A 27599-nucleotide genomic window follows, 5' to 3' on the forward strand; every position below is an offset into this window, starting at 1 on the left:
GTTTCCTATTTCATCTAAATCAGAAAAGCATGGTTAATAATTTTAGAAAAGGTCAAGATGTTAAACCAACTTCAAAACATAGGCAAATTTTAGTTAATGGCAGATTTCCTGCTGCAAAAGATAGACACCCATGCTTAATTCAAAACTGTCGGGATTGTGCAAAAGGAAAAGCATGGAGGGTTGCCTGTGAGCCAAAATATATCTTCCTATCTTGGTTTATTCCGTTTGACACAGTTCTGTCAAGAAATGTATAAGCTTCGCACTGTCCATACATTTTCCAGTGTGAAAGACGAGGGTTTTTTATTTCTTTTCATACTTGTCTAACAGTACGAAAATCACCAAAATGGAGAAGATGATTATTATTAGTGATAGGAAGTACTGTGCACAAGGGTACTTTTCTTTGAAGCGTACAAAGTGATTCCAAGTTAGTAGCCCTATGCAGTTCAGCACTGCTTAGCCCAAAGGCAATAATTCTTACAGTCTCTTACAGTTGATAGCTTACTATGACATAGAGGAAAATGCAGATGTGATGAATGATGGTTCAACAAGCAGAAAACTAAAATAGTTTGGTGATGCTTTTAGTCAGAGCTTATCAGTTCATCAACATTGTGGATTCAAAGACTGAGCTGAATAGTTTTACTGTCATTTTTGAGATAAAACAGCACCATTCTCTATCTTTCCCCTCCAAGATCGGTATCAGAGAAACGCATTAAAAGCATTTGATAAAATACTCAGTTGAGGAGCCAAATTATGTTCTCATGGGAACATACATCTGTATTAAACAATATAGCTGCACTGGCCTTTCAGGGTCAAAGGAAAAAGGTAGGAAAATCAATCCATAGCAAATTGATAGTCACACTTGAAAGCAATATGAAATCATCTGAATTCAAGGGGTAAATGGCTTATTGTACTATTTGTAAAAGCTATATGAATATCACACTGTAAATATTTTAGTATAAATTTTTGTTTTTTCCTCTGACATTACTAAATCATCTTTCATGGAACCTTCTTCTTTTAAGGTATTCAAACAATAACTTTCCTAGCAAGATTGATTTAAGGATTTAATGTAGCTGCACTAATTTATTAGAGAACTCAATACGGGCCACGGTGGCGAATGGGCTGTGGCAAATGAGCCAGATGAATACCAGATGGATACTGGGAGGCAGAGGCAGATTTTTTTCCCTTGTTTTCCTCCCCCCAAAAGGTAAGGTGCGTCTTATAGTCCGGACCGTCTTATACTGTGAAAAATATGGTATTTCTTGAAAAGTATTTATCACGGAACCTATTTTCTCCTTAGTAGCACTTGGCAAAAATTAACGATTTACTTGCAGAGCAAAATAGTGGCTAACTGATCAATACTTCTCAGCCAAAGATTGGTACGCTAGTTCAGGAGAGAAGTGAATACTAGAGCCTGAATTCAATTTGGCGGATATTATAAGTTAAACTCTTGATCAGTGGATCCACATCTGCTCAAGAGTAATTTGTCTCTAATTTTATTACCAAAATATATTAGCCCTCTTACTTCCTTTGTGGTAATAGCATTTTCTTTTCCTCTGTCTTTCTTCCATCCATAAAGATACCATATTACAGACAAGTAGAGCTTAAGAGTGATTACATAAGCTTAAGGTTCCTGCCAGGAAATCTGTTTTTGTCAAAGCATGACAATCAGTATTGGCTCCTTAAATGAAGCCTCAGGCATTAGCTCTCAGCTACACAACCCAAAAGTGCAATCAACTTCCCACTGGGGGAAAATGCACTTATTTTCAATAACTGCTTGCCAAGATTAGGCTGCTAGTTAATTTACCTTTTGGCTTGTAGCATGGAGTAGGGACAATGCATTCCTCTTTGATGTGCGGTTTTGTTTTAGGACTGCAGCCACCGGTATGCATCCCTCGGTGATCAATGCACAGGACTACTCGATACCTCAAACCCTGGCCGCATGTCACTGTGCACTGAAAGGAAAAGCATAATTAATTATTTCCATTAATAACCGTGAATATGTTTGCTGCTCCACCCCTTAATTGGCCATGTGGAAGGGAAACAGAACCTGAATGGACTCTCCAAATGTTTGGTTTGTATATAATTGGCTTTTGATAGCAACTGCCAATCCCATGTAACCTTGTTGGTGTGAATACTGTGGAAAATAATTATCATTCAGTTAAATTAAAGAAAATTTGCTTTTCAAATAGCTTTCTCTTGAGAAAGCATTTTAGTGAAAGTTACATGGGTGGTATGTGGTGTTTGTACATTTATTTCTTCACAAGAGGGCTGTTAATTAGTGATGAATGTTCTGCCTTTTGCTGAACCATGTCCTCCATGAGTCTGCACTCTATTTAGCTTCCAAACCTCTAATTAAATCCAAAGGAAGATATTGTGATGCAACTCCTCCTGCTGGCCTTTTTTCAGATTGGGAAGTGTAGTAGCCAAAGTTTCAGGTTGATGGAAAGATGCATGTAATGCATTACAACAGTTCATTACTCCATCAATAAAGTAATCTTCAGAACAACACCAGGAGAAATTCAAGAATTCTGTTTTGCCAAGGAAAAGGTCTTTCAGATGCTACAGCAGTTTTTTTTTAAACTGCAGCCTTTCTTCTGATATATTGTTGTTATTTACTGCTGGTTCTCTTTCTCTTACTGATCGAATATTTCAGCTTTTACTTTTTGGCCTACAGCCACTTAAAACTCTCTACCGCATAGGCAAATCAGTGCCTTATTTACTTATCTATATCCTGCCGCAATCAAAATAAATTCTCAGCAGTTTACATGATGAGGACAAAATTAAAACATTCATGGTCAAAATCAAAACAATGAGAAGCAATTAAAAAAATCAACTCCCCCAAATGCAATTAATCAATAAAAAATAAAAAAGGTCAAACCTAACTAGAATGCTCTATGGAACAGTGCAGTCTTCAGCATCTTCCTGAATTTAATCAAGGTGGAAGGCAGTCTGAACTCCATTGGGAGATTGTTCAGAGAGCTGGTGCTGCTACTGAAAAGCAGGCCTCTTGTCTTAGCTCCCTTTACTTTCTGAAACTGAGGATTTAAGACCTTAGAACTGACAATGAAGAAGGTGGACAACGTTTACTTTTTAGGATTGACGATAGTAAAGGAGTAAGCAATAAAAAAAATATACAACAGATTAGCAGTTGATAAGGCAGCAATGAAAGCCTTAGAAAAAAAATATTCAGATACCCTGATGCACCTATACCTACAAAGATCAGAATTGTGTGGACAATGGTTGTCTGTGCAACATTTCAGAGAAGAAAATGTTGATCTTTGAAAAAGCACGCTAGAAAGAGCATTGTTGCTATACTGAAGAACAGTCAAGAATATCATGCATGGCTGAAAACAAACAAACAAATGATTCACAGAGTTCTCACAAATGGTCAGGATCAGATTATTATATTTTGGACACATTAGGAGAAAACCAACTCCCTTAAGAAAAGCATAATCCTGGGAAAGAAAGAAGAGAAGAAGAGATCAACCAACAATGATGGTTGATTGAGTTGATTTCAGCAGCATTGGAAGGTCTGAAAGACCAAGCTGAGCACAAATCATCCTGGAGAAAGTCTGTCTAACTGGCTGTTATCAGCTGACATCATTGGTAGGCACATAATCAATCAATCAATTAATTAAGCATGCATACAATAGTTCTGCAAGAAATCATGATTAGAAATATTCCTGGTAATTAAATTCCACTTAATCCCATTCTAAATTTGTTGGATTATGTGCTATAACAAAAAACGAACATGTCTTATTGGTAATTTATTAATTATTATGTAAATTTCTAATGATTCACATTAAGGGATTCCATCTGAAATTTATTGCACACTATGGCTAAATAAATTGATCCTCTTATCCTATAATTTTAAGAAACAATAATTTATTCAGAATGATCATACTTTGACATAATATTAAAACCAAACGAAAATGGAGACAGATATTTATTTGTCACATTAAAGAACTAGAGTATGGCCTGAATTATAAATATGTAAAAGGATATTATTAAAATAAAACATTCCATTTTTTATCACATTATTTTACTATCAGTAAAATTTGAAATTTAAATACAGGGATCATTGTAAGTATTATATTATTTGGCTTCATTACTATAGTTGGTCATTTAACGTTATATCCTATAATTGGGCAGCTATTCAGTATCTCTAGTTTCTGATCAAAGAACACATTATAAATGTTAAAATAATTTCATTAGTGAACCTTCATGATTTATAATTCAGCTATTTTAGATTTATTATTATTTTATTACTTTTCAAGATTACAATCCTATATTTTCCTCTTGAATGCATTTCTAAATAGTATCCAATATTTCTTATTTTTCCTTTAGTTTTTATCTTCCCAATTTCTCAACCTTGAGGGGGAAGACAAGGCCCTGACAATACAGTGAAGTGTCCTCCATTCTATTGTAGTCTCCACTGACTTCACAGTTGAAACAATTATACAAAATCCAGACCTATCCACATCTTTTTCAATATCAACATTCAGGTCTCATATTCTATACTGTATCTCTGCTCTCCATTATATCTTCATTTCCCCCCTAATAGTATTTTGCCTCAGTATCCCTTCTACAAAGAATCAGTTTCATAATTAAATGATTAAAAGGTGTGACCATGTCTACAAACTTCCCCTGCATAGTCTTTAATTAAACTAGTCCTTTTTTTCCCATTCCTGTACTTATATACAGTATGTGTACCAATGCTGAAAAAGTATTGTAAGCATTTTCATAATGCAGACATTTCAATGACACTATTTCAGCTACTATATAGTAAATATAGTAGTTATATAGCTACTATATACTACTATATATTACTATAAATATATAGCGCAATAATGAAAAGAACATAATTACCGGAGACCATTCCTGAGCCAGCCACTTAGGACAATCAAAAATATTGCAAGGCTGAACAATGGGCATCCTGGGAGTGTACATGCACTTCCACTCCTCCACAGAGCTGACCAATCCCTGGATGTCTTCTTCCACGCAAGAGACCGTGCGGCTTTGAATGCCTCCTCCACAGGAAGAAGAGCAGGCAGTCCACGGGGTGCTTTCCCACCTTCAAAACAACATAACAGTTCAGAGGAAAGACAACCATATCTGGTCTGTGTAACTGCAAGTACTTTAGACCAGGGGTCTCCAACCTTGGCAACTTTAAGACTGGTGGACTTCAACTCCCAGAATTCCTCAGCCACCTTGGCTGGCTGGGGAATTCTGGGAGTTGAAGTCCACCAGGCTTAAAGTTGCCAACTTTGGAGACCCCTGCTTTAGAGTATAGTGGCATTTCCCTACTAGAAGCAGCAAAGCCCTGCCATATTACTTGCTTGCATATCCAACGATCCATCAGCCACTACTTGGCTTTGAAATGTCAAGTTTCTGATAAAATGACTGGATTTAAAAATGAGTCTGTAACACAGGGGTCCTCAAACTACGGCCCCTGAGCCGGATACAGCTTCCCAAAGCAATTTATTCGGCCTTCTTTCTGTTGCCAAAGAGATATATCCAGAGAAGGCTGATTTATTTAGTACAGTGAGTCTTTCAAGACCTACAATTGCATGAAGGATTTAAGAAATGGGGGACAATTTGCATCAGCATTGGCAAAACTCCTCAAAAAAACTTTGCTATTTTCTGTTGGCACTCGACGAAGGCAATGATGTTTGTGATTCTGCACAACTTCTAATTTTCATTTGTGGGACAAATTATTATTTTGAAGTCACAGAGGAGCTTGCTGCATTGAAAAGCATCAAAGGAACAACAACAGGAGAGGGTATCTATGAAAAAGTTTGCCATACTGTGAATGGTTTGGAGCTGGACTGGGCTAAACTAGCCATTGTGACAACTGATAGTGCTCCTAGCATGGTGGGGTGTATGAAAGGATTGGTTGCACGCATTAATAGAGATGGACAACCACAACCACTCGCATCCACTAGCCATTCACTGTCTCATCCACCAACAAGTGCTGTGTTGTAAATCACTGAAGTGGGACTCTGTCATGAAAGTTGAGGTGTCTTGTGTTAACTTCATTAGGGCACATGCACTAAACCACAGACAGTTTCAGGAATTTCTATCTGAGCTAAATGTTGCCTATGAAGATATTTCGTACCATACAGAAGAAGTCCTTTGGCTGAGTCGAGGGAGAGTTTTGAAACATTTTTATGACTTAATTCCATAGGTTTCAGCTTTTCCGCTTTCATAAAAAAAAGTACCAGAGCTCAAAGATAAAGAATGGAAATGGCACCTTGCCTTTCTGACAGATGTAACAGAGCTACTCAACAGTTTCAATGTGCAACTTCAAGGAAAGGGGAAGCTCATCTGTGATATGCATTCACATGTGAAGGCATCTGAAGTAAAATTGAACCTCCTCATTAAACAAGTGAAGGAGGAAAACTTCTGCCATCTCCTTACTACTCAAAAGCTATTGGCTGAAAAACCAACAGTTGCATTCCCAAACAAAAAGTGTGTGGATTCACTGGAAATGTTGCAACAGGAGTTTCAAATTAGATTTAAAGAGCTTCGTGGACATGAACAGGACATACAGCTTTTTCGGAACCTGTTTTCTATTGACATTGACATTGTTGATCTGATTTACCAAATGGAACTGCCTGAACTACAGAAATGTGACTTTCTGAAAGACTCATTCAAGTCAAGCAGCCTTGCTAATTTCTATGCATCTCTCCCGTCTGAGACACATCTTAATCTCAAGAACCATGCACTCAAAATGGTAACCATTTTTGGCAGAAGCTATGTCTGAGAACAGACTTTTTCCCGAATGAAACAACTGAAATCTCCAACCGGATCCACACTAACTGAGGAACACTTGCATCACTTGTTACGACTGGCAGTGACAAATATGGAACCGGACATTGACTATCTCATCAGCCAAAAGCAGGCCCACACTTCTCATTGAAATACTAGTAAGTTTATGTTGGTTAAAATTGTTCATTTTAAATATTGTAATATTAGTTCATGTTTTCCTGCACTACAAATAAGATAAATGCAGTGTGCATAGGAATTTGTTCATGTTTTTTTCAAACTATAGTCCAGCCCCCCCAACAGTCTGAGGGACCGTGAATTGGCCCCCTGTTTAAAAAGTTTGAGGACCCCTGCTGTAACATGACATAAACTACCGCATTTTTCGGACTATAAGACGCACCTGACTATAAGACAAACCTAAATCTAGAAAAGGAAAACAACAAAAAAATGTTTTTGGCCTACCGGTTTTTGGGCCTTTTCCAGTCTTTTTTTGGTCTGTTTCCAGGGCTTTTTTCAGCCCATTTTCGAGGCTTTTTTGGACCATTTGAGGGGCTTTTTGGCCTGTTTTCAAGGCTTTTTTCAGCTCATTTTTGAGGCTTTTTGGGGCCATTTTTGAGGCTTTTGTGGGCTGTTTTTGAGGCTTTTTGGGGCTGTTTTCAAGGCTTTTTGGGTGGTTTTTTCAAAAAAAAATGGGCTGAAAAAAGCCTCAAAAATGAGCCAAAAAGCCTCGAAAACAGGCCGAAAAAAGCCTCGAAAATGGGCCAAAAAAAGGCCTGAAAAAGGCTGAAAAAAAGGCCAGAAAACAGGGTGAGCAGAGGCCAAAAAAATGGCTGGTGGGCGGGCGGGGCTTTGGCAATATTCGGTCAATAAGATGCACAAACATTTTCTCCCCCTTTTGGGAGACAAAAAAGTGTGTTTTATAGTCCAAAAAATACAGTAACTAAATTACTGTATCTTTAATAGGAAATTGGAATTCCACTCAATAGTTGCAGGCTACTATATATAACGCTAAAGAAACTTTGAAGCTTCTATTATTCTTTATTACACTGGTCTACAAATGTTGGGAAATTATCAACCTCCGAGATAAAATGTGTTAATTTTATATATTTTGATTAGATGAATTAGAAAATGGGTGATAACGGTGGTGGTTGGCTAAAGTTTTCAAGCTATTGCACAATAAAGATGTATACACAGGCAAGTATATTTGCCTACATGGGAGGGAGGTATCTAATGATCATGATTTCCATAACTTCTCAACAATGTACGGTAGAACAATGAAAATGGTATCACATGGAAGTGTATAAATTTATCTTCACTTTGAGAACATCAAGGCAGATGACTATGAAAACAGGTGGAAAATTTGCTTAGGTCCTATAAAGCACTTGGTGCAAACATGTCACTGAAAATTCACTTCTTATACTCTCATTTAGACCACTTCCCTTTGAACTGTGGGGCAGTGAGTGATGAGCATGGGGAGAGATTCCACCAAGTTATTGCAGGCATGGAGAAAAGATAGCAAGGGAAATGGAATCTGTCCATGCTTGCTGATTACTGCTGAAATCTCTCCAGGTATTATTGCAGTTCACAAGAGAAAAGCCAAAAAGCGCAGTTTAGATACTAAATAAAGATGGAACATTAGCACTTAATCTGATGTTAGAGCTTGTCAGTTTTTCATGCAAAAAGCATGAAAATGTTACATGAAAAATCAATAAATGAATGGAAAGTTATGCTATTTGTATTAATAAAAAGATAAATTTATAATGATTGGTGTGGCACCATTCTCATTGCTATATCACATTTTACAGAAAAGTTATGGAGCATAATCACACATCCCCCTCATAATTTTGAATTATTTTGACCTGAAGATATATCTTAGAAACTGGAACCAATTAATACTCAGGATTTAATTTTCCTTTATTAGTGACACAATTCTGGTAAAATTAAGCTACTTTCATTTCCGAGGTTTTCTCCTTGTAGACCAGTGTTACCAGTAGATTTTCCAAATACTGTAGTATGTATGTACAATGTGTGCGTGTGCGTGTATGTGAGAACCGGTAGTGGAAATTTTGAGTAGTTTGGAGAACCGGCAAATAACACCTCTGGCTGGCTCCAGAGTGGAGAGGGAATGGAGATTTCGCAGTATCCTTCCCTTGCCATGCCCACAAAGCCACACAGTGCCCACAGAACCGGTAGTAAAAAATTTTTGGATTTCACCACTGATAGGACTGGTATTCAATAGCACCAGCCTGAGATTAAGATCTCCCACAATTGATTTATGTGGGCCATGAAATCGTGATTTTGAATATTTGAAATGAAGATGATAATTCTAATAAGGAGATAATTATTATAACTTCTTAGTGTTATGAAAATGTCCTTAAGTGCATTTTTTGACTGGACTACAAATGCAACTAAGAAGTTAAATCCAATAAAAATTCAAATGTTCATTTAGCAAATTTATCCATGCTGTTGCTTTAGGAGAAGACTATGAAATTTTTATCTTAGTCTCATGTGAACTTTCAGGGGGAAGAAAAAAACACCTTGATTTTTGGGTCATGAACAATTATTCTGTATGAATATTCAGGACAAGAGAAAGTCATCTTTTGCTTGAATTGTAAAGAAAATCAGAAAACAATGCAGAAAAAGCACCAGAATTAAGAACATGGGGCTGGTAAATGACTATCACTTTATTAGCTTGCCAATAAAACACAAAAACCAGTTTCTTATTGCTAAATAGAATATTTGGTTTACATACCGAGGAAGAGGATGGTAGAGGTCATAGGGCATGATCTGCTTGTATCCATCACTGTTAGGAACAATAATGCCAACCCTCTGAGTAGAAGGTATACACAATAAAATAAACACTAAATGATTACATTATACAAAAACATAGCATTAGATAATTAACTCATTCTACTTGTTCCTACAACCTACAGACAAAATATAAAGATATAAGGAACCAGACACTTTATTTTGCAAAAGATCTCATGAACTGATATAGCCTGATTAATTAGTTCATATCACAACCATAATAAACATTGAAATACTACTAACAACCATCTTTCTAGAATTAAAATTATGAGGAAAAAGAGTTAATGCATATTTTTTGATGATTAAGGACAGAGAACTGTACTCTCTCCATATAAAAAAACCCCCAAGGAATTAAATCTACATCTGTCAAATGGGGAGAAATTCTATTAAAATTTAAATATAAATGTTAGGGAAGTCAGAGTAAGAGAAAGTGTGATGGTATGGGAGGAAAAGAATCTTGAATCTTGCTCATGATTATTTACTGAAAAACAAAAATGCTCTCTACTGATTTTACAACATTGCAGTATAATAATTCTGTACATAACATTAATTTTTAAAGATTCTTCGGTGTATTCTTTTTGTTTGGGTTGCTTTGTTTGGCTCTGCAAAATTTAACAATTATAATTTGGATCGTATGCTTTCTGCATGTTTTGTCTCACCGATTAATATATTGGGAATATTCATTATCAGCTTATGCCTTAATATGCCTCTTTAATGCTTACATATTGGTCTAGAAAAATTAGCATGGAAAAAGCAATGCATTTAAGAGGTAAAATTACATACCTTACATGATCTCTAGCAAATAATAAAAACAACAATGACAAAAGATCAATACTATTATAACATCAGCTATGCAAATCTGTATGAACAGAGGCAGTTTGTCAAACTCAATTTGTTAAATGCTTCGGTTGGGCTTTTTTTACTAAACTAAAGTTTTTACTCCACGTGATAAACAAGCAATAAGATACATCTCAACTAATCTTCCACTTGACTGCACTGAAGTCAAAATCCAAAAAGTACTGTTGTATGCGATTAGTCCTTTGATCAATTTTGGCCAAATGTGAAGCCATTACTTTCCTTATCAACTGTAATCATTTAACTCATTACAATTTTTATTCTTATACCAAACACAAGAACTTGAATAGTTCCCAGGGGGCAAGAAAAAAAATGTTCTCACCCACTGTCTAATTCAATAATGTTAATTGGATATGTGATCTACTAGAAGCATTTTGCTCTTACTGAGTAGAAATATTCTGTCTGGAACTTGATAGTCAATCTAATTTCACAAGCACCTATTTTTGAATTCCTCAGAAATAAATATAAAATGAGACTGCTTATCTGTTACATCTGTTGACGCTTGAGTATATACATTTCTACATAGGTAGTGAACATGTAACAGGTTAAATCTACAAAAAGTGCCCCATTTATTCACTGCAGCTAAATGCAATACAATCAGTTTCCGTTAGTGGCTAATAATATCTAATAATATCCATTATGATGACTACTGCTGGTGAAGCAGGAATCGGTGATGCCAGACAGAGATATTAATATAAAAAGGGAGTAGATATCTAGAATTTTCAAGACTAGGAAAAGAATTACCAAAATACCACTGACTCAAAGCAACAGGAGGAAAAGTCTAGGATTTAAACTCTGACATTAACATATATGTTCCCAGATCTTCTTTGCCTATCTGTATGTGTAATGACCCCATGGACAACGTTCCTCCAGGCCTTCCTATCCTCTACCATCCTCTGGAGTCCATTTAAGCTCATGCCTACTGCTTCAGTGACTTCATCCAGCCACCTCATTCTCTGTCGTCCCCTTCTTCTTTTGCCCTCAATCTTTCCCAGCATTAGGCTCTTCTCCAGTGAGTCCTTCCTTCTCATTAGGTGGCCAAAGTTTCATCTTCAGGATCTGGCCTTCTAAAGAGCAGTCAGAATTGATCTCCTCTAGGACTGACTTGTTTCTTCGCCTTGAAGTCCAAGGGACTCGCAAGAGGCTTCTCCAGCACCAGAGGCCTCAATTCTTTGGCGCTTAGCCTTTCTTATGGTCCAACTTTCACAGCCATACATTGCAACTGGGAAAACCATATATATATGCACATACAAAACAGATTACTTTATTTTTGTTTGCAATAATCAACTGATCTAAGCCATGTCAAATCTGAGAAGCTTTTCCTGTTCTATAAACTCAAGTGTTTAATGCTAAATAATCTGGTACAGTCTGACAACCGTTTAATTCCTACAGGAATCCAATGACCAACTATTTGAAATAATACCCTCTCTGAAAACCACTATTTCCTTAGAAATTTCATCCAAAAAGTTAAAATTTAAAACTATTTCCTAAGCTTCTGGCCGGTAGTGGAAAGAAAGAAGCAAATAATAACAGGCAGTTGTGAGGTATTAGTTAAAGCAGAGTGCTCACTAAGCCTGAATGGAACTTTACGCATATATAAAAAGGCAAATGAGATTTTGTCCATGTATAGAAGCATATACAGTAATAAATGCACAGATTTTGTCCATTGCATTCAAAGCTTGCTAAACTGAGAACCAATAGATCAAATGTTCACTGTATTATAAAAATTACTCTCTTGCTACCAGAGCACTCATCTTTTTAGATTTAGGTGGAGGCAATTATACCCTCAATTTATTTTACTACGAGTTGTTTGGCTCCAAATCATACAATGAGTATAATATCCTTTGTGTAATCAAAACTGTACAGTAATGTTAGTAGCAGAATGACTTATTTCACGGAGGCCAATTTTGCTAATGTAGGATGGCAATTCTTTTTTTATTTTCCCCATAGTGATAGTTCAATAATTGCAGGAACTTACCATGATTGGGAACTATTCCTGTAATCATTGCTTATCTTCTTATGTTTATTGTGCCAGCCAAAGATTGGCAACAGGTAAGCTGGCATCTCTCCGTGTACATTAGTGAACCGAACTGCAACCAGTAAAAGGATAGTTATCTTCCAGTGCACCTAAGGTCAGAACATTAGTTTAGGGGGTTCACAATATTTACAACTCTGTCCCCCAACAGATGGAAAATGGCAGTGATTCAAGAAAGGCAGGGGTTGCTTCTGCCTCTTTTCAACATCAACCTCGCTCTTTCTAATGGAAGAACTATCAGTTTTCCAACAGCAGGAGCTGTGGTGTGTCTGTGTGTATGGCACTCTGAGTGTGTTTATTCTAAGGTTCCCACACACGTCTGCTAGTCGTTTCCGGCTCTAGGGGGCAGTGCTCATTTCCGTTTCTAAACCAAAGAGCCACTGCTGCCCGAAGATCATGTGGCCGGCATAACTAAACGCCGAAAATGTACGGAGCGCTGTTACCTTCCCACCAACGTGGTTCCTATTTTTCTACTTGCATTTTTTACTTTCGAACTGCTAGGTTGGCAGAAGCTGGGACTAGTAATGGGAGCTCACCCCTTAATGTGGTGCTAGGGATTCGAACCGCTTAACTGCCAACTTTTCGATCAACAAGTATATTTTTTCTTCTCTCTCTTTCCCATATACAAACCAGAAGAGATCCTATTTTAATGAGTTAGACTATGCAGGGAAGAACAACTTTTGAGACTGAGCTCTGTTCAACCTCAAAAAACAATCAATAAAAATTTAAAGCCACCATAAATACTGACTAAGCAATAATACAGTGTCACTGCAATTATTTTTAGCCTAAAAGACAATTTCAAAAAAGCCCTAAAAATGTCCATGTCTCCTTTTCCAGAAGAGTAAGTTTTTTTCCACATACAAACCAGTAGGAAGAGTAACTCTTTAGAGTCATCCTTTAAATTGATTCTTCAGATCAAGTCCCAATATTGGTTTAATTCATATTGACACAACAGATCTAAGCGTGGGCTTATTTTGCATAGTTTGCTTTTCATATCACTAGCTATAAAGTGTCTAGCATGTTGTCTAGCAACAGGCTAATCCTCTGCTTTTCCTTTATATATTAAAAGCTTTAAACCAGGGAAGCAGGAAGATTACATGAAGAGGACTCTTCCTTTCCATTTATGCAAACAAACTAAATCAGGAATCTACAATTCCTGTAATATTTGCTCCCTTACTGCTATCTATTTAAATACAATCTGCACAAGGGAGAAAGCTCTCTACTGAAAGATCAACGCAATCACCACATACATAGATGTCCCAACTCTTAATGACTCATGCAGTCCAGAATCAGGATCCAGCCTTATTATCTACCCTCTACAAAGTACCTATGCTTCTCCTCCTCTGGTACACATCAGATTCTAGTAATTGTGGCTTGTAAGGGCAGCTAACTCTTCTTCAGATGGAACCATCCACATATTTTAAGCTAGCAGAAGTTCTTATTATACAAATTATGCCACTTCTGATTGGCCTTCTGAGAATGGATGTAATGGAAATAGGAATATGATTTTGCTGTCTTATTTGCCTTATTGATGATGATGACGTTGTTATCTATTCAGTCGTGTCCGACTCCTGGCTATTGTATGACCAGGTCTCTCCACATCTTCTGATCTTGCGCTATTTCTTTTGAGTTTCTCTATGCTCTGTCTGTTGTCAGTTGTTGTGCCTTGCCCGCCCTCCTCAGCCGGGCCCCTCCCATCTCCTGCTATCTGAGCCAGAGACTGATAGTGAAGAAGAATGGCCTGGCATGCCTCCAGCCCCCAGCCCTGGCACCTTGCCTGGACAGAATGAGCAAACAAACCTCCTTCCTACAGCGTGTGAGCACGAAGCCAGCCACGTGCTAGAATTGCCGGCAGCAGAGTAGGAGGACGGAAAGACACAGTGGACGGATCCCCGCTTCCAGAGAATGGAGAGACGACGTCAGCAAAAGGAAGGGAGGGGCAGGCCTGGATAAGTGCTGAGTCATGGAGCCACACCCCATGGCCTATATAAAGGATCTGCTTTTTGGCATTCCTTGAGTCCAGCAAAGTCTCATCTGGTTGCTGAAGTCACACCTTGGATTCCTGCCTGCCCTGAGAACTCTGACAGGAATTTGGCAACGCTGCAGAGGCTTCGTGGCCATGCTTGATACAGACTTCCAGACCCGGCTGTCAGAGGAGGAGTGGGACATGACATCAGTGTTGATAGTGTCCAGCCACCATGTTCTTTTGGCAGACTGGTTTCCTTTTAGTGCTAACTCTTCTGAACATCATTGCTTCCTCCAGTGAGTTCCCCTGCACGACATGGTCAAAGTTTCACAATTTTGCCTTCCAATGATATGTCTGGTATTATGCGCTCCAGTACTTGCTTGTTAGTTTGCCTTAATATTACTATCTACCGTATTTAAGTACATTTCAGTATTGTGATGACAGAACAAGGAGAAGGTGGTTAAGAAATTTTCAGCAGAATCTGCCAGTTTGAAATGAACTGAAGAGACCTCTATGACTAGTAAAGGAAGCATTCTATTTATTTATTTTATTTATTTATTTAATTTTGTCATAACAACAAACACAAGCATCACACAAAAAGATTATATAATATGTAAACGGATACATCTCTGAACGGCCTAGGATGGACACTTTTACCGCGACTATCTGGACTATCGCTCCATGAGATATACACTCGCCGAACTACTACGATTGCGAGGTTCCCCCGCCTCGCAAGAATGGCCCTCCAAGCTATCGAGGGCCTACCTCAACGAAGGGTCTTGGGACCCAGAGAGGTGGCACGCGAGCAAGAAGAACTTATGGGGTTTTTTAAATAGATTTTTTAATAAGGGGTTTTTAAGGGGAGGGAGGGATCTGACGGGTGGGGGTGAAAACCCGTCGGGGAGGGATCCAGCCCCTGTGCTAGTTCGCGGCACTTTGCTATCTTGTCCGAAGGCGGCGGGGGAGGGCGATGTTCCAGGTTCAGAGGGCTTTTCGATCTGTACGGTAAGTGGGAGGGGCAGATATGGCGGGGGGGGCGTATCGAGAGTTGGGAGCACGTGTTCGATGTCTAAATGCGATCGCGTGCTCCGGCCCCCCAGCCCCCACCCGTTCCTCAGGTGGCCATGATCCTCAGAGCTTGGACCTTCGGCTGATGTTGTGTAATGCCCGGTCCGTGGTTAACAAGGCCCCCCTGATCTGCGATCTTATTCAGGCGGGGTCCGCGGACCTTATGGGCATTACGGAGACCTGGTTGGGCCCAGAGGGGGTTCCCTCGTTGAGATGTGTCCTCAGGTTTCCGAGCATTTCATCAGCCGAGGCCCAAGGTAGGGGTGGGGGTGGCGGTTGTCATTAAGGAAGATCTAGAGCCGAGGGAGGCCACTGTTCCTCAGATTGCCGGCTGTGAATCCCTCTATGTGCGGTGGGGCCATAGGAGCCAGTTGGGCTTGTTGGTCGCGTACCTGGCTCCTTGCTGCGTGACCACAGCCCTGCCAGAGCTGTTGGAGGTGCTTGCCGCTGTGGCGGTTGAGACCCCAGACTTATAGTTATGGGGATTTCAACCTGCCGTCAGTTGGCTTGTCATCAACGGCAGCTCGGGAGTTTGAGGCTTCCATGACGGCCTTAGACCTGACTCGAGTAAATGATGGCCCCTCGCACATGGGGAGGCACGCTGGACTTGATTTATATCTCTGGTCAGTGGTTAAATGATCTGGTACTAGATGATTTAGTAACAGAACCAATGTCATGGTCGATCATTTTCTCCTTCGCCTTGACTTCCGAACCGCCATTCACCGCCGCGGGAGGCGGAACCTATCGTTGGTTCCGTCCCAGGCGCCTGATGGACCCTGAGAGGTTCCTGACGGAGCTTGGGCCTTTCCTGAGGATCTGGCCCACGGCACGACTGAGGAACTCGTCGCGGCCTGGGAACAGGCAGCGGCGGGGCCTTGGACCGTGTCGTGCCTTTGCGACCTCTGACCCGGCGTGGGTCTCGTCTGGCCCCTTGGTTCTCCGAGGGCTGAGGAGATGAAACGCGGCGAAGACGCCTAGAGAGCACCTGGAGGTCCAGTCGCTCCGGCTGATCGGACACTAGTTGGGTCCTATACTAGGACCTACCTAGTGGCAATGGGGAGGCGAGGCGTATCTCGCCTCCACCCTCATTGCGTCGGCAGATAACCGCCCGGCCGCCCTGTTTGGTGACCCGCTCCCTCCTTCATCAGGAGGTGCGGGATGACCCTTGCAGGGGCGTGCCGAGGAGTTTAGTGGTTATCTATACGATAAAATCGCTCAGCTCCGGGACGATCTGGACCGAATTTGGGATGATCAAGCGGGGAGAGGAGGCACGTCTTGTTGAGTCTGTTTGGGATCAGTTTGATCCTGTGGCTCCGAGGGCGTGGACAGGTTATTGGGGAGGCTCCATGCCACGACATGTTTACTGGACCCGTGCCCTTCCTGGCTGGTACTGGCTACTCAGGAGGTGACACGAGGCTGGCTCAGAGGATTATCAATGCTTCTTTGTTGGAGGAGTTTTCCCGCCGCCTTGAAAGAGGCGGTGGTGAGACCCTCCTTAAGAAGCCTTCTCTGGACCCAGCTATTTTAAGTAACTATCGTCCGATCTCAATCTTCGCTTTGTTGCGAAGGTTGTAGAGAGTGCTGTGGCTCGACAGCTACCCCAGTACCTGGATGAAGATGTCTATCTGGACCCGTTCCAGTCCGGTTTCCGACCGGATACAGCACAGAGACGGCTTTGGTCGCATTGGTGGATGATCTCTGGAGGGCCAGGGACAGGGTTATTCCTCTGCTCTGGTCCTGTTAGACCTCTCAGCGGCTTTTGATACCATCGACCATGGTATCCTGCTGCGCCGGTTGGAGGGATTGGGAGTGGGAGGCACCGTATATCGGTGGTTCTCCTCCTATCTCTCCGACCGTCGCAGACGGTGTTGACGGGGGCAGAGGTGGGCCGCGAGGGGCCTCACTTGTGGGGTCCCGCAGGGTCGATCCTCTCGCCCTGCTGTTTAACATTTATATGAAACTGCTGGGTGAGATCATCTATGACTTTGGGGTGAGATACCAGCAGTACGCTGGCGACACCCAGCTGTACTTTTCCACCCGGGCCACCCCAATGAAGCTGTTGAAGTGCTGTCCCGGTGTTTGGAGGCCGACGGGTCTGGATGGGGAGAAACAGGCTCAAGCTTAATCCCTCCAAGGCGGAGTGGCTGTGGATGCCGGCATCCCGATTCAGCCAGCTGCAACCGCGGCTGGCTGTTGAAGCAGTTATTGGCCCCAAAGGATAGGGTGCGCAACTTGGGTGTCCTCCTGGATGACCGGCTGTCGTTTGAAGATCATTTGACGGCCGTCTCCAGGAGGGCCTTCCACCAGGTTCGCCTGGTTCGCAGTTGCGCCTTCCTTGATCGGGATGCCTTATGCACGGTCACTCATCGCTCGTTACCTCTCGCTTGGATTATTGTAATGCTCTCTACATGGGGCTCCCTTGAAGTGCGTCCGGAGGCTTCAGTTAGTCCAGAACGCAGCGCGGGTGATAGAGGAGCTGCACGCAGCTCCCATGTAACACCTCTCCTGCGCAGGCTGCACTGGCTACCTGTGGCCTCTCGGTGCACTTTAAGGTGTTAGTCACGACCTTTAAGGCGCCCATGGCTTAGGACCTGGGTACTTACGGGACCGCCTACTGCTACCACATGCCTCCCACCGACCCGTACGCTCTCACAGAGAGGGACTCCTCAGGGTGCCATCCGCCAAACAATGTCGGCTGGCGGCCCCCAGGGGACGGGCCTTCTCTGTGGGGGCCCCCACACTCTGGAACGAACTCCCCCCGGGCTTACGCCAGATATCTGACCTTCGGACATTCCGTCGCGAACTGAAAACATATCTCTTTATTCGCGCGGGGCTGGCTTGAATGAAATTTTAAACTTAAATTTTTAGCAATTTTAATGGGGTTATTGGTTTTATGGTAAATTTCTTAAATTTTTCAGGCTCATTTAATAAGTTTTTAACTGATTTTAATTTTGTATATTGTATATTGTTCTTTGTTGGTTTTATTCTGCCTGTACACCGCCCTGAGTCCTTCGGGAGAAGGGCGGTATAAAAATCAAATAAATAAATAAATAAAAATAAATAAACATATATATGATAAGAAACAAGGAAGAATTCTCTCATGACTTTTCCAATGCATGTTTTATACAGCCTTTTATACAGCCCTTTCCTTCTCACATTTGATAAGAGACCCATATTCTACCAAGCACATGAACTTGAATCCACTGTTTGTATTGAGCAGAAAGCAACAGAGCGATTAAGCTTTTTTTTCCAGTTCCTCTGCTCAAAACTACAGTCTCCAAAGTCATTTGGAAGAATATCCAAATATTTGCGTATAGATAGAAGCTCTTTAAGTACTCTCCTTCTGTGAATAGTTAATGATATAAAGGGGACAAAGAAAAATATTCGTGCTCTGTCTCTGCTTGTGCTTTATGAGATAATAGGTCAAGTGGAATGTTTTCTCCACTTCTGCCTTTCTTTCTTTATTATCCCATTTTATCATAATCATCCCAAATTATAGTAGCTAAGGGGTTTGAACAGAAATAAGCACTTATTCATATACTTTTTTCTCAAAGAAAGAGAGCACTAAGAAAGCCTCAGCTTTAAATATATTATAAAACAATCGTAATTATTATCGTGGTTTGTCACATAGTCAGCCAGATGTTTAGGCTAGATTGGACATTTTTATCCATCTATCAAGTCCTTCTTGAGAACCTGGGAAAGCCAAAGGTCATTGTTGGATAGTGTTAAAAATACCGTTGGAAGATGTAAGCTGTTCCAGGTAACTGGCTGATGGTGATTTTGTCAATGTCGATGGTGTTCAAGTGGTGCTCCCGATGTTTTGGGCTTGCACCCAAGATAATCTATCTATCATTGGTACTATCTTTGCTTTCTTTTGCTATGGCCATTCTACTACTATTTGCAGGACTTTGTGTTTTGTGATTTTCTCCAGTTCTTTCTCTTCCCTTCTCCTGTCACAAGGTACTGCCATGTCCACTATCCAGACTTTCTTATTGGCAATTGTTAAGCCAGGAATGTTATGTGGCAGGTGCTTATATGTTTGAATTCTAAAGCCCCAAGCACTTTAGCTTCTTCATTTTCGGTTACAACCCAGATGGAAACCAAAGAAAACAACCGAGGTTAAAAAGAGGCTTCAGTCATCCTTACCAAAGCCTGGTTGAAGAACCAGGCTCTTCAGATCCCCTCAAAATACTAGCAGAGTGGGGGCCATTTAGATCTCAAGGGGGAACCTAATTTCATAGGGCAGGTGCCACTATAGAGAAAATATAGCAAAGTATAGAGCAAACTTCTGATCTCCCGTTAGATGGCATTGTTGAATTAAAAAAATTCAGAACATACCAACCCTGCCGGATTGATTCAGCTGGATAGATACTAGAGGAGATATATGGTCTCTGAGGTAAACAGGCCCTATGCCATGTAGGCCTTACAGGTAACAACCAGCATCTTCAATTACACCTGGAAACAAACTGGCAGTCAGTGCAGCTCGTGAAGCAAAAGTGTTACATGGGCATTCCAAGGCTTGCCATTATTGTTTATGCTACTGCATTATGGAACAGCTATAACTTCCAGCTCATCTTCAAGAGCAGTGCATTGCAGGGGACGACCATGAGGTGAACAGGGCATGAATTATTTTGTGAAGGGTCCCCTAATCTAGGAAAGGGTGCAACTTCATGTGGAACTGCACAAAGGCCTTCTGGCCACAGCTAGCACCTGTTGTTTGAGCAAGGCCTGACAGTCTGGGAAGCCCTTCCCCAAGTTGCACACCACTCTTGAATGGAGAAGTACCATTCTATCCAGGTCAGAGATGACAATCAAAGGATTATGGGCAGCTGTCTCCCAACAGCTGAACAGCAAAATAATAAACTGAAACTGGCATGAAAATGTAATGATATCTTACCTCAAACTGATGATTGGCCATTACTAATGATTTCATTGTACTAGGATAGAAAATTGAGCTCTGTAGTACCTTGGTTAAATTGTGCCTCCTCCCTACCCAAATATTGACTAGAACCACTACTACAGTAGGAAAGGAGCCCACAAAAAAAGGTCAATACTATTTTAAGTTGCAGGAAGTCCTATCAGGAGCAGGAGGATTATCGTCTTCAAGGTTCTGATATAGATCATGTAACCAGAATGATAATTGCTGCTTTGATTCCATGTCCAGTCTGAGTCTGAATTGAAAAGGATTTAGATAATATACTTCATCTAAGGCCCCCATTGGCCACTTACTTCTCTGCAATCTTCTCCAAACTGGTAGATTGGAGACAAGATAATAGTTTTGTTCTATCTCCTTCCCCACTTCAGACCCACAAGCTGGCCTTCAGCCAGTGGATTCATGGCTCTTATCAATCCTGGCAGAGAAATTGCAGCTGCCTGCCAAAGTTCAAACTAATGACTCAGGTAGCAAGACTTTCAGCTCTTTTTGAAACGGATCCGCTAAACTTTGCTTCCCACGGAGTGAGAGCAGTCCCAAAGCTCCTTATATATCCTGTGGGGTGGGGCTCCTGCCCCACCCTTCCTTTTGATGACGCCGCCTCTCTAATCCTCTGAAGCCCAGGTCAAGCCAAGCTTGATTATTATTATCAGCTGGGTCTGAAGACGTAGCCTGGGGAAGGGAGGAATCAGGGGATGACGGCCTCATTACGTCCTCCGACTGGTCTGGTTCTGGCTCCTGGAGCCGGGCCAAAGGAATCGGTGCTCCCGAGGTAAGCCTTACTGGCCCTTCCCCCTCACTTTATGAGTCACTTTCGGGCATGGGGCCAGGTTGGGGACTGAAGTCACAGCAAGTTTTCATATAAGGCTGGGTTGAGATATGGCTTCTCTAAGAGAGGGTACACAGCTCTTATGCCCTGTGTCAAAGAAGTGTTAACTACTCCTGAATCTTCCTATTCAAGCCCTCCTTCTCTACCTCCCCTTGAAAAAGACAAAATCCAAATTATTGGTAATGAAGTTCATTCTGCAAAGAACTTATATACTTCTAACATTAAATTATCTTTAGCCATGCCAAACTTTAGCCACACACAATTACAATCATGTCTCCAATGCAAGGGATAAGCGGTTGACATAAATGTATTAAAGAGGAAGAGATTCCCTTGGCTACAAGATTCTATATCTGCTACCTCATCATAAACTGGAACTGAGTTGGCAAAAGTCACACAGGTCTTTATCAACATTGCCTTTGTGCTTTTAAAAGATTTTAATGCCAGTCAGTGTGCCCTATTGATTAGTTCACACATGTATTCAGGTTTTTTTTTTACACTGCTACATGCTCACTGTCCAGTCTCTCCCAATCACCTGCACACAACCCAAAACCTTGTCAACCACACAGATCTGTAGTGCATTACTCCTAGTATCTATTCAGAAGGATTTTTAAAATCTCTCTTTCTACCCATCTCTTAATTAGCCTGCACCACGTAGCTACCTATCTTAATATATCTGCCTTTGAATTATCAAGGCTCTGTACAAAATTCAATCGGAAAATAACAAGATAAATTCTCAGAAATAAATGGAATACAAGAGTCATCTGTTATATAAGAATAATGATAAAAGGGATTATCTACATCTGCTTTGATCTTTTTTGGAGAGCCAGGTGTTTATCTGCAAATACATTACATGGGCTCCATTTCTCTAATTATCAGGCTTGTTCAGAATTCAGAGCATGGGTCGTATCTGTACTCTAACAGAGTCTTATACCTGATATATATTTTTCTCCCAGACAGTCCAATGCTGTGTGAGGCTTATAAGGCATGCAATATATTTTCTATGGGCCATAGGAACGTCTTTTAGCAAGGCTGCAGAAAGCAAAACTATTCATACTGCTCTGTTCATCTTTTTTATATATATTTTCTGTGGTTATATATTCTTGGCTCATGTTATTTCTTTGAATTCAATAGTGCTTTACGTTTAAATTTCCCCTGTTTGTATAATCTCTTTCCATATTGTTCCATTTTTTACTTTCTTTTTTAATTCAACTTTTAAGCTGAAATATCAGTATAAAATATGATCACAAATTGTACTGAAATGTTTTTAAAAATGTCAGTTAAATATTACTTTTAAAACCCTTTTTATTGCAAACCTCTCCTGTCATTGTATAATCTGTGAATCGTCTGGCTTAGTTCATTTTTTAAGTTACTATTACTACAAGTAGTCCTCAACTGACAATAATTGAGCCCAAAATTTCTATTGCTAAATGAGATAGTTGTTACGTGAATTTTGCCCTATTTTATGACCTTTCTTGCCACATTTAAGTGAATCACTGCAGTTGTTAATTTAGTAATAAGATTATTAAGTGAATCTGGCTTCCAAACTGACTTTTATGTCATATTAGTTTTCTACAGCTCTAGAGATCTTTGCTAGTTGAGGAAGTATTTAGCTCTTGATAAATAGCTAGCCACACTTTTGTTGTGGTGTTGCTGGCCAAATGCAACAACAAACATTCTATCCACCTTCTACTAAGGAATCTTAATAAATCTCTGAGAAGTTTAAAAAGAGAATAATTAACCTGTTTGTATTTCAGTATAAGCGGCATCTCAAAATTGTTAACTGATGTACCTTGCCAGACAAGGATCTAGGTTACACTCTTGGAGTTTTGGCTTTGGCTTGATGTTTTCAGGGTAATAGTGGCAATATTGGTCAGCTACCACTCGATTGCTTCTCAGATCATAGCATTCAGAAGATGTAAGCTGATAACCTAAAAAAAAAATCAGATTGGGTAAAGATAAAGACAGCTACACAGTTCCACATCAACAAGCATCATCTACTAATCTGAATAACAATGAGGTCTCACCAGGCAACCCACTGAGTCATTCTTTCTTTACCGAAACAGAGAAACAGAAGGACCACAGATGGGCAAAAAAGCAGTGGGAATGCGGCCGACTTTCAACTTCCTGCAGGCTTCTCCACTGACTTTGATTGTGGGAAACTGGCAGGGAGCATTGAAAATTACGATCATGTGGCGGCAACTGACTGTGGCGAGGCTACAGCAGCCACAATTTTGCGAATACAACTGGTATGACGACCCTGGGTATTTCAACACAGGAAAAACGGGTCCTAGATTTTGCATACTTTCTTTCAGCTAGCAGGTTTGAGACATCTTGATACAAACAATTTTGTGCTGTGATGCACTGTTTGGGCTAATTGAAGGTTACAAACAGATAGGAGAGGATGAAGTATGTAGATAATTGTAATTTGATATAGTAACATTCCTGCAAGAAATGTCGTTTATGGTTTGTAATACAAAACTAAAACACAGCACGTACACTTTCTAAGGCTAAGCATAACCATATCTGCTGGCATAAGATATCTCATTTGAGGATCTTACAATTAAAAGCATGTTGATTTATAGCCAATGTACGATAGTGATTTTTCCATAGTAATTTTTTCTTATAAAAACACCTTAAAATGAAAAATAAATAAAGAAACAAATGAGGGTTTTTTAATGTTATCAAAGAAGGGACAAACAGTGATGGCAGTGTTGCAGCTCATGGAAACAACACTTTAAAACTTTTGTAGAAGCTAAAGGCCGCTATAGGTAAGGGATGGTAGAAATGGGGTTCTGTTACATGAACTAGTGCAGGGGTCAGGAACCCACAGCTCTGGAGCCGCATGTGGCTCTTTCATCCCTCTGCTGTGGCTCCCTGTTGCTGTTCAGCTCCACAATTGATAGGGCTTTCGGTTAGGACAGGTGGAGGAAAAAGGATGCGGCGCTAGGAGATTCTATGGTGGGGGAACCGACTTCCAGTCGGCAGAGGAAAAAGGACGCTGCCCTAGGAGGAGACTATGATGGGGGAACCGGACTTCCTGTCGGCTCCAGAATTGAATGGGGGCTTCCGGTTAGGACCTTTGTGGCTCTTTGAGTGTATAAGGTGTATGAACTAGTGTATGCAACACACACACACACACACACACATTCGGGTATAAATCATCTCTCTCTTTCTCACTCACACATACAATCAGCTAGTTATCTATGTTTTCATTGTTTTATTATGTATCTTAAATCTATTTTAATGACTGTTTTCCTGCGCAATATTGGACCAGTTTCCATCCATTATCATTAAGCTGCAAATGAATTGGGGGCTAAATACAACTCTGGGCTCTGTGACTGCTCACTTAGTTATGTTCATACCTGAACATACATCTTAAGAATAACATTCAAATATCATATACTGTATTACATATCTTTAACTTCAGATGCAGAACTTAAAGTTAAATCAAATACATATAAATTATCGTTCAAAGTTGATGAATTCTGCTTGCAGTTTGGCAGAAGTGGTGTCATTTGTAATTTGGCTCTGCTTGTCTGTGTATGAAAGATGATTCCTTGCTTCTATTTAGCTCACCCCATGTGATATTTTATGCTTCTCTTTTAGTGATTTAATGCGCCAGGTTGCTTTCCCCCCCATCCTCCTATACAAATCTTGAACTTCTAAGAGCGAGTATAGAAAATGAACATAATAAAGAAATAAAGAAAGCACAAGATCTCCCTAGCTACTCATAAGTTCTGGATGATTTATCTTTTCCCTTGAAGCCCAGCTTTGCATTCTTCAATGGAAGCCTCCTTCTGTGCATTTTTCTCATTCCCCATCTCTAATTTCCTATATGGGAGTATCAGCTGTGGTTATCTCATTTCAATTACCAGAAGTCAATTGTCTTTTCTGCAGAGAAGGTGCTGCTATCCTTGACCACAAAGGCTGGATAGCTCCCTCTGAGGTTTTATTTATGAGCCATGGTGAGAATTACTAGAATGAAATGGAGTCTTCAAAAATTATTAAACCTTTAGTGGGAAGGTCAAACCAGAGGCTTTTAAGTGCAGTAAGAAGTCATTATATATAGTGCACGAAAAGTTATTAAGCTTTCCCCCTTCATTTGATTTAGGACAACTAATAACGTGGATGTGATGCTTTAAGCAAGCTACAGATCTGACATTTATTTATTTAGCATACAGCAACGGGTCTGAGAATGAATATGGTATAGAATCAGTAAAAACAACTTTTTGTCTTGATCAAATGATAGCAATGTTACCTGGGCAGCAAAGGGATGACTTTTTAAAACTTCTCAGCCAGATCAAACCAAATAACAACGGATGTACCAGATGTACTGTAGTGACAACTTGTTGTCACTGTCATTTTTCATGTGAAGATCCAGAGTGATCAAGGGTCAAAGAACAGTTCCAAACTATGAACTTGTTCTTTGCACAGCTCTATCCATATTATAAACTCCGACCCCAGCAGTAGATTACCTCTTCGTTCCTATAATGAGCTTATGTATTCTCCTTATTAAAATAGGCAGCAATTAGGAAATTGTGTTTTTTTTAAAAAAAATTAAACAAAATGCATGACTTCAACTCCTCTTTCACCACAGAAAATTTGAGTATATAAGAATTACCGGTCCCTTAAGGAACTATATTTTTAAATTGTAGTCAGTAATTTTATAAATGTGGAATAATTAGGAAAAGATAGATATATATGAATAAGGGAACAAACCAAGATAAATAGTTAGTGATATAGCTTTCTAATAATGTCACTTTTCCATTTTGCCTTTAGAAAAATACAATTTATTTTAAAAGGGCAGACTGAAAATGAGAGATGAGAACTTTTTCTTTGAAGACCTTTCTGGAGGTAGCTGTATTGTACTGTACATAATAAAATACTGGAAGGAAGGAAGGAAGGAAGGAAGGAAGGAAGGAAGGAAGGAAGGAAGGAAGGAAGGAAGGAAGGAAGGAAGGAAGGAAGGAAGGAAGGAAGATAAAAAAATAAGAACAACATTTGATGAAGTTTTGACAGTAACTTAGGAAGTCATCTTGAACAAACTTGGTGATGAATATCAGTATTTTTTTTAGAATTACAGTGCAGAAAAGAGTGTTATATTCATTACCTCCACCACAGGATACAGAACAAGGGAAAAAATCAGTTTCTCTCCATTGGTGGATAATAGGTTGATAGAAAATGAACTGAACTGTACTGTCAGCAGCACCAACGTAATGAATCTGAAAAAAAGAAAAGCTGCAGGTGAAGTTATGGGTCTGTAATCCAGGTATAACTAGAACAATGGTTTCTAAAACAGATTATCTTAACAATGTAGAATTACTTTGTAATAAGTGAAAGTCCTCCACCATTATCTTCAGATAAGCAACTTCTATAAGTTTGCAGGTTAGACAAGAAGTATAAATTCAACAGTCGTGCAAAGAGGTTCCCAAAGAGAGAAATGGCAATTAAATATTTAAATAGATATATGGTGTAATAGTTGAGCATAGTAATCTTTTACGCTATGAACATGGTAATCTTTTTAGCCCTGCCATCTATCTTGCAGGGTAGCTCCTAGATTATCATAGGTAATAATTTTATCATAATTGGTTAGCCTTTCTATCTTGGGGCTGGGGCATAAAATCATTAGTCCAGAGCAATATTATCTCTTAAAATAGGGTGACTATTCCAGATAAATAATGAAAAAAATAAAAACATCTAAATTATCAGCTCCCTAATGCTGATAAATACCGGTAATGCTTTTCTAAAAGCTGTCAAGAGATGTTTTGGCAAAGTACACTCAAAGAAAGCCATCAAATCAAAAATCAAAGATTTATTTATTTATTTTATTTTGTCACAACAATATATATAAGCACCACATAAAAAGATTATATAGTATATAAACATATATATGAGGTAATATAAGGAAGTATAAGCATATATATATAAGAAGAAAAAAGAAAAGAAAGAAACAAGCAAACAATAGGATAGGAACGGTAGGCATGTTTGTGCTCTTATGCACGCCCCTTATAGTTCTCTTAGGAATGGGGTGAGGTCAATAGTAGAAACTAAACTATGATATGTTTATATTATATATTATATAACATACATACATACATATATATGTATGTATGTATGTATGTATGTATGTATGTATGTATGTATGTATGTATGTAGGTCTTTGGTTATTCGGGTTTTCTCCCGCATAAAATTGGAAGTGTCTTGGCGACGTTTCGACGAAGTCTCATTCATCATCTTCAGGCTTCAGCTTTGTGCTTCTGGGAGCAATGTATGTTTATATTATATGTTTATAATCCATATAGATATGGATTATAGGTTGTCAAATTCTTCCAGATAG

At 39.9% G+C, this 27599-nt stretch overlaps 1 protein-coding gene across 3 annotated transcripts in view; it reads right to left on the bottom strand.

The window, feature by feature from the left end:
• ADAMTSL1 (ADAMTS like 1) overlaps nucleotides 1–27599 on the bottom strand; it is a 288623-nt gene that overhangs the window by 98842 nt on the left and 162182 nt on the right. For all 3 annotated transcript variants that reach the window (XM_058168823.1, XM_058168822.1, XM_058168821.1), the window contains exons 8-12: nucleotides 26373–26484; nucleotides 23052–23190; nucleotides 9521–9571; nucleotides 4870–5074; nucleotides 1805–1952 (exon numbers count right to left, since the gene is read on the bottom strand). In XM_058168823.1, coding sequence (XP_058024806.1) covers nucleotides 1805–1952; nucleotides 4870–5074; nucleotides 9521–9571; nucleotides 23052–23190; nucleotides 26373–26484 — 655 coding nt within the window. The remainder of the gene's footprint in view (nucleotides 1–1804; nucleotides 1953–4869; nucleotides 5075–9520; nucleotides 9572–23051; nucleotides 23191–26372; nucleotides 26485–27599) is intronic.

This window comes from Ahaetulla prasina, chromosome 2 (assembly GCF_028640845.1).
Source record: "Ahaetulla prasina isolate Xishuangbanna chromosome 2, ASM2864084v1, whole genome shotgun sequence".
Lineage (NCBI taxonomy): Eukaryota > Metazoa > Chordata > Lepidosauria > Squamata > Colubridae > Ahaetulla > Ahaetulla prasina.